The sequence below is a fragment of the Cebus imitator genome, unplaced genomic scaffold, assembly GCF_001604975.1.
Source record: "Cebus imitator isolate Cc_AM_T3 unplaced genomic scaffold, Cebus_imitator-1.0 Scaffold749, whole genome shotgun sequence".
In the NCBI taxonomy this organism is placed as follows: domain Eukaryota; kingdom Metazoa; phylum Chordata; class Mammalia; order Primates; family Cebidae; genus Cebus; species Cebus imitator.
In genome coordinates this window covers 641966-649950 of record NW_016108064.1, presented here as the reverse complement: position 1 = coordinate 649950, position 7985 = coordinate 641966, and the positions used below count along the sequence as shown (strand labels likewise).

The 7985-nt window shown below is 36.8% G+C and overlaps 1 protein-coding gene across 2 annotated transcripts in view; it reads right to left on the bottom strand.

Annotated features, from left to right (window-relative positions):
* Positions 1–382: 382 nt before the first annotated feature.
* The window catches only part of STARD3NL (STARD3 N-terminal like), a 48237-nt gene continuing 40634 nt past the window's right edge, over positions 383–7985 (bottom strand). For both annotated transcript variants that reach the window (XM_017519459.1, XM_017519461.1), the window contains 2 exons: positions 2180–2252; positions 383–1126 (listed from right to left, as the gene is read on the bottom strand). In XM_017519459.1, coding sequence (XP_017374948.1) covers positions 2197–2252 — 56 coding nt within the window. In that variant the 3' untranslated portion in view covers positions 383–1126; positions 2180–2196. The remainder of the gene's footprint in view (positions 1127–2179; positions 2253–7985) is intronic.

Genomic DNA, 7985 nt, shown 5'->3' with positions numbered 1-7985 from the left:
TTGGTGCATATGTAACTCCAATTCTGACACAGGAGATTCTCACTCAGATAATACCATTGAGTTCTAAGGTTTTAGTCTCAAGGCTAGACATTGAGATTTTCCTCGCCTTTTCTCCACTATGAGACGCTCATCCTGGTTAGACTCCAGCCTCCCAGCAAGCCTCCTTGTTGCACTGCTGAGATCTGATCCACTCTTAGAACAAGCACAGGTAGAGGTGACCTGATATGCACAAAAGGTCCGTTTCTACCCAAGCATCATCACCACTACAGGCAATTAGGTTTTTCTTGAATGACACAATGGATGATGAAAGAAAACTAACAGACATCCTGACTTCCCATGAATTATTAAGGGGAATATTCATGTTTGAAAAAACAGCACACAGTATAATTTGGTTCATTTTAATTGAAATTGGCTGAACACAAAGGAAACATGATATGAACGGTTCAAGTCATTTTGTGCATTCAAAATACGAGCATTTAGAATATTCCAGAACAATCAGAGAAAAACATGATTTCATGATAAAAATAACATAAATGACGGGTGACACTCTACACGTATTCACAATCCCGCTTTTTTCTTTGCAAAGTCCAACACTTTAGGCCATATACATAATGCAAAACAAGAAAAATAAAACTAGCCACATTGACATGATGCATTTTATTATACTTTTTAAAACTGTACAAAGAGCACATGTGCATGAGTTAAAAAACACAAAGGGAATATAGGGTGTTAAAAAAGAAACACAAAATAAATCTGAGACATAAAACAAAAAATGTCATTCTGTGAATTGAAATAAAAAGGTATTTTGCTTACTAAAAAAGTGTTATTTCAATATATTAAGTCTTCTGATTAGGAATACAGCACAAGACTTTCCTCACCTATTCGTTAACACATCAGACTCAGTCTCACTGAAAAGAGAATGAATCATGACATTACCTTATAAGCCACAGGCAGGCGACTAAATGTGCATGGGTATGGTACAATGTCTGTGAGGTATTACAATAAATAAATCTTTATTAGCTGTTCAATAAAGTCAGCAGTGGACATCACCATTTTATCGTCAACAGGGAGACTCCATTGTCAGCCTCTTTTTGCCTCCGATGACTTTCTGCCAGGGTTTTTCACACTTAGAAAAAGAGAAAAGACAAAAGTATGTGAGAAATAGCATTAAAAGACAAAATGCCACAGTCACCTTAGGTGTACATAGAAGTCTGTGTGCTGAAGAGGGCCTGTGACAGATACACGAAGGATCATGGGTGTGGCCACACTAGAATTCATGTTAAAATATTTCAGAAAAGGCTCAACTACCAGTACGCCCACCTTTTTGCTTTGTGTCTACATGACTGTGGTGGAGAGATGCAGTGGAGGTTTGTGGGGGGCTGAGGACACAGGCACAGGGGCTCCAGGCGCCGTGACCTTGACTGCCTCTCCCACCTAGTCAGCCTCTGTCCTGGCTTCCCAATGACTTACAATCCGGCAACATTTTCCTTCTGTGGTTAAACTGTCAGGCAGATTTGCTGCTACCACAATTTACCTCATTTGCCTTCTGTGTATGAGGCCGAAATGATTATCATTGATGATTTAAAGGAATTTAACAATGTGTTTTACTTTGAAGCCCATTAAGCATGACTGCTTTGGATGTACAGCAGCTTGCATTTCAGAAGCTCCAAAGTCTTTGAGAAATATCCCAGCATGGGGCTGAAGTGGACCTGGTACCAGACAGCATGGGCCCGAGCCCCAGCTCTGCCCTTACTTCTAGCCATGCAACCTGGGCTAAGTGATCCATTCTATGTCTCTACTGCCTCAAGTGTCAAATGGAGGTGATAACAGCACCTGCATCTCACAGGACTGCTGTCCTTTAACAGAGATTAGCACTTGTCATTAAAACAATGGCAGGTGACTTGCATGTAGACATTCTGGCTAACTAAACAAACATAAATTCATCTTTATTCCTCAGAAATTTAGAAATCTGAGTTAGTTTTCAAACCTCACAAATGTATACCTATACAAAAAATGTTAAGACACTTGACATTAATAAAATGTGACTGATAAATTCATGCAAGTAAGACAAATCTGGTTACACTTATATTCTTGTTCTCTGAATTCTACTTTGACTCTATTCAAAGGAAATCCCCATACTTAACTATTTTGTTGTTACAGTTTCATTTCAAAAACTTACTTTAACAAAAGTAGTACTCATAGTTCTAAAAGTGGTTTCTCACTGTCTTGTTTTTCCTCAGCTTCGTCAGATCCTACATGGTACAGAAGGGGAAGAAGAAAAAGTATTTCATTCTATTACAGTAACAAACTATTTTAAATAGTTTAAATATGTTTAAAATTATAACATATACACATAAAAGCATTAAACATATGTTTAATCCTCAAGAGATTTAGGTTAACAATCGGCTATTTAAAAGTTTTACTTTATTTCTTGTAAGAGGAAAACCTTTAAACAATAATCTATCACTTAAACTAATCTGTCAGAATGGATTTCACTTATGAACTAAGAATATTCATGGAGACCAAAATTATTATCAATCACTCTTCTTCCTCCACCTCTTTGCTAACAAGCTTGTATCTATTTTTTACATGCAAAAATGTTAAGCTTGGCACAAATAATTGAATCTAGGTGTTTCTAACAATGGCTGTAGCAGGTGAGCAAGACAGCAGTGAGAGAGCACTGTGGCAGTGACCACTGTCTGGCCCTCCAGGATCAATGTCTCATGAGCTTCAGGATATTCCTAGATTTGACCTGGTCATTCCACTCTGGAATTCTTTCCTTAGGATACACCTATCCCTGAGGAAATAATGCTTATTATTTATTATGTAGATTTTCCCACTAAAAATTAGAAAAGAAAGCTAAGTATCTGAGAATAAAGGTTAACGCTATAGTCCCATAAAATATCTTGCATCCACTTAAAATTATGGTTATAGATAATTTGTAACAATATAAAAATGCATACACTGTAAGGTAAAAGCAAATGTATAACAAATAAAACTTTATATGCCATGAGATCACATTTGATAAAATTAAAAAGAATACATGTGTGCAAACGAGAAAGAGTAGGAGAAAATAACTACGTAACTTTTACATATTTTTCTGGATATTGCAACATTTCTACAATAAACCTGAATTGACTTCATTATTTTTGAATTATAATTTTAAAAAGCAGAATGTGAATAATATAGGCAGCATGGGCACAATAATGTGAGTGAACACACACACACATGCACACACACACACACACACACACACAGAGCAAGAAGGAAACTAAACTGTCAACACTGATGCTACGGCATAGTTTAAAGGATAGGTGATTTCTAATTTTTGTTCTTTCTACTTTTTTAAATGCATGACTTTCATAATCAGGGAAGGAGAATAAAACAAAAAGAGGAGCCCTGAGAGGAGTCCAAGATAGTAGGTGAGAGATGCCATCAGTTCACACACAAAAGCCACAGCCTCTCCTAACTGCACCTGAATCTTGTTAGATAGCATACTTTAAAAAAGACATTTTTTTTTCCTTAGGAGAATGTCTACTTGAATTATAGCCAAGGACAAATTTGGTAGAGGGAAAGAATGCCTAAGAATCTGAAGAAAACATTTTAACCTCATAAATGTCACATGGTTAGGTTGAATTTGTAGGAAACTGAATAAAGACATAACTGTTGAACGTTTTACTTTCTAGCCTATTAACGCACTGTCCATCGTAGAGGCAGGAGGTGGTGAGCTGCCTGATCTCACTGTGGAAGGAGGGAGGAAGATGGTTACACCACATCTTCCTGTTCCCAGGCTCACTTTCACCTGCTAGGCCAGCGGCACTGAAACTACAATGAGTTGCTGTTTGTCTTGGAATTATCTGGGAGCCCTAAACAAAGCTAAACCTTTAATTAAAACATAACAGTATGTCTTCTTTACATATTTTAAAAGGGACTTCTGGCTATGGCCAAGTGAAGAAGTCAATAAATCCTCTCCCTGACAAGCACCCCCAAAATGTGTCAAAATGGGCAAAACTAGCCATCTCACCACTGGGAAAATGACCAAAGGTATACAACAACTGGAGAAATGTTTATGTTTGAAACATGCAGAATTCAGGGAATAGCAGTGGTGTCTTGCCTGGAGCTGCTCCTGTTCCTCCCCAACCTTCCAATACCCAGCTCAATAGGCATGGAGGTTCTGCCAGGGTGGGGCAGGCCATGGGGACTGGCAGCAAAGCTACTCCGTTGAAGGCAGATCACTTAATTTGGAGTAGGGAGCCATGTTCATGCCCAGTGACACTGTCAGTGAAGTGACAAATTCAGAGGCAGACAAGCAGAAAGGGCCACTACTCTGGGAGCCTGAGTTGTGGTCACCACTGGGACAAGCATATGCCCGGTTGGGGCTGTCTCCAGGCACAAAGAAGACCCAAGAGAGCCTAAGCCAGCCAGCCAATCAGCCTGAGCTCTGAGCATATGCAGAGAGAGCAGGAAAGGACTTAGCAGAAAGTAAAAGCTCGGGGTGGGGGGTGGGGTGCGGGACTCGAAAATGGCCTGAACTCTGAAGGTGCTATCCGACCCATGTACATTTCTACCTGGCAGAGGATGGAACTCTGCATCCAGGTGTTTGAGCGTAATTCTCTTGTGTAATCACTAACTAGGCTCTGCCTAATCAGTAAGCTCTAGACATGGGTAACAACCATGAAGCTAGGCTTAAAAACATAGGCAAGAATTAAAAAGGAAAAAACACAATGGGCAATAAAACAAAAAAACTGAGAGAAAACAGAAGCATCCACATCACAGGATGTGTACATTTCACAGATTTAGCACAGGCGATTTACTAAACAAATCAAGAGCAATAACAGCAACCTTTTATGGAAAAAAATAAAAACCCAGAGTCACTTTATTTTCAGCAAAATACTTCTCATCAAAAAATACAAGATATGCAAAGAACTAAGAAAGCGTGACCACTCCCAGGAAAAAATTACAGTCAAAACTATCTCTGGGTGAGAGAAAAAGACAAGAAAAGCTGAAGAGCTCAGAGGCTTGTAGATAACATCAGGCATCAATCAACCACGTAATGGGAATCCCAGAAGGAAGGAAAAGTCAGAAAAATGTTTGAAGAATTAATGGTCCAAATTTCTCAAATTGGTTGAGAAATATGAATCTATACATTTTATAAGCAGAATAAACACAGATTAGGATACATACAAAGAGGTCAACAGGTAGACACATCCGTGTCAACTTGCTAAGAGCCAAGGAACGTATTCAAATGAAAACACAACATATCAAAATTCATGCAATATCACAAAAGCAATTCCTAGAGAAAAATTTATGGCTTTAAATAGCTGTATCAGAAAAGAAAGAAAATAGTATCATATTAATCATATAAGTATTCACCTTAAGAAAGCAGGATTTAAAAAATAGAAATTGGCTTGGCACAAAATCAGTTTATAGTAAACTGATTTTGGCAAATGTGTCAAATCAGTTCAATGGGGAAAGTTGTCTTTTCAATAACTGGTGCTGTTCAGCTTTTGGATATCCAAAAGCAAAACAATGAATTAATCCTTTACCTTCTCCATATTTGAAAGTTAATTCAAAATGTATTGTAATTTTAATTGAAAGGTGTAAAACTATGAAACCCTTCGGAAGAAAATATGAGAAAATCTTCATGACATAGAGTTAAGGTAAAGAGTTTTTAGATATGACCACATATATTATTCATAAGAGAACACATTTATAAACTACACTTAATCAAAATTAAAAACCTACACTTCAAAAGACTCTATAAAGAAGTGAACAGACAAACAATAGACTGGAAAAAATATTTGTAAATCATATGTTAAAGAACTTTTATCTGGAATGTATAAAGAATTCTTACAACTCAAGAATAAAAAAAAACACAATTAAAATCAAAAGACTTGAAATAGATTTTTCTCTAAAGAAGACTTATGAATTACATATAATAGAAACATGAAAAATATCTCAGTATCACTACAGAGATACAAATTAAAACCACAATTGGATACCACTTTAAACCTGCTAGCCTGGCTATAATCAAAAAGACCCAATACTAAGCATTGGTGAGTATATGGAGAAACTGAAATGCATACACAGTAATTCCCCTTATCCTTGGATGCCTGAAATCACAGATAGTACTGTATCCCCAAAATATTATGTTTTTTTCTTACACGTACATACCTATGAAAAAGTTTACTATATGATGAACATGACTACGTTCTGCATAGGATTTTTGTTTCTTATTAAGTTTGGAATGGTCACTTTTTCACTTACAGGAAGCATTTTATGGCTTCTCTTTGGCATATATGAATTGACAGAGTTACTACTTTGCCATTATTAAGTGAAATAAGGATGGCTTGAACACAAGAACTGTGATACCAAGATGGTTGGTCTGATAACCTGGGTGGCTCCTAAGTGACTACCAGGTGGGTGGTGCACACAGTGTGGATCTGCTAGACACAGGGATGATTCACGTTCTGGGTAGGATGAAGCAGGACAGTATGGGATTTCATTATGCTGCTCAGAACGACACACAATTAAAAACGTAAGGACTTTTTATTTCTAGAATTTTCCATTTAATATTTTCAGACCTTGGTTGACCTCAGGTAAGTGAAACTGTAGATAAGAAGGGACTTGGAGGGAACGTAAAATAAAACAGCCATGATCAAGAACAGTTTGACAATTTTTTAAAAAGTTAACAGAAACTTGCCACAGGATGTGGCAAGTCGTCTCTTAGAAATATATTCAAGAAAAATAAAAATAAACACCTATGCAGAGGCATGTACATGAATGTTCATAGCTGGATTACTTATGATAGCCAAAAGGTGGAAAAAATCTAAATGTCCATCAACTTGTGAATACAGACAAAATGTTGTATAACAATATTCGGCCATGAAGAGGAGCAAAACACTGATATATGCTACAACATGATTGGTCCTCAAACCGTATGCTAAGCAAAAGAGGCTGGATGCAAAAAAACATGTATCATATCACCACATTTACATTAAATGCCCAGGAAAGGTAAATCTGTCAAGAATACAAAGAAATCAGTGGTTACTTGGAATCAGAGGTAGAAGTGGGGATTAACTGCAAATGAGTATGAAAGAAGTTTTTCAAGCAATGAAACTGTTCTAAAATTACTCTGTAATGTTGATTAAAAAACTATGAATTTACTAAAAATCATGCAATTATACATTTACAATGGATGAATTTTATTATATGCAAATTATATCTTATCAAACTTTTAAAAAAAGTGAATAGTATTCAGTATCCCTGGCAATAATTTTTCAATAATTTTCAAAATTTTAATTAAAAGATGGAAAAAACTGTGTTTCAAATCCATTTGATACACACAGGGTGATCACAGAAATGATCATTTAAACAAGAACACTGCTGAGAGATACAGCGGATTCTAATAGTAACTACATAGGAGAACCATAAGAAGGCAAGGCTGCTGCATGGATACTCTGGGGAGGTGGCAACTTAGAATTGTAATGAATGTCTTATCTAGACTTGCATAGGACAGGCTATATTATGCAACTGAGCAACTCCTCATTTTAAGTTGGTCTTTCCATGGTCTAGGAGGTGACGAATTATCCTTTCTCTGCCATCACAACTAGTTCATTTAAGTTCTCTGACCACGCATAATTTCAACCCAGTCATCTGAGAGAGGATCACGCTTCCTTGTTCTTTCTATTTAATACACAGGGATGCGGGATGTGGTCTGATCAACAGGCAAGCCTGCAAACAGACTACTTTTATACCCTTTATAAGTATATCTAATAAACCATGCCACCTCTCTGATACTAAAATTCAGGCTGCTCCTTCACAAGGAAAAATGCTAACATTTTTGTTTACAGTGCCTCTGATTTCTTTCCCTTTTCTTTTCATCCCTTTCTTCAACAGTTAATAAGTCTAATATAAACCAGGTATTGTATTAGGTGCTGGAGAAAAAAAAAGACAAAAAAAGCACGTCAAGCCTTTTTTGGATG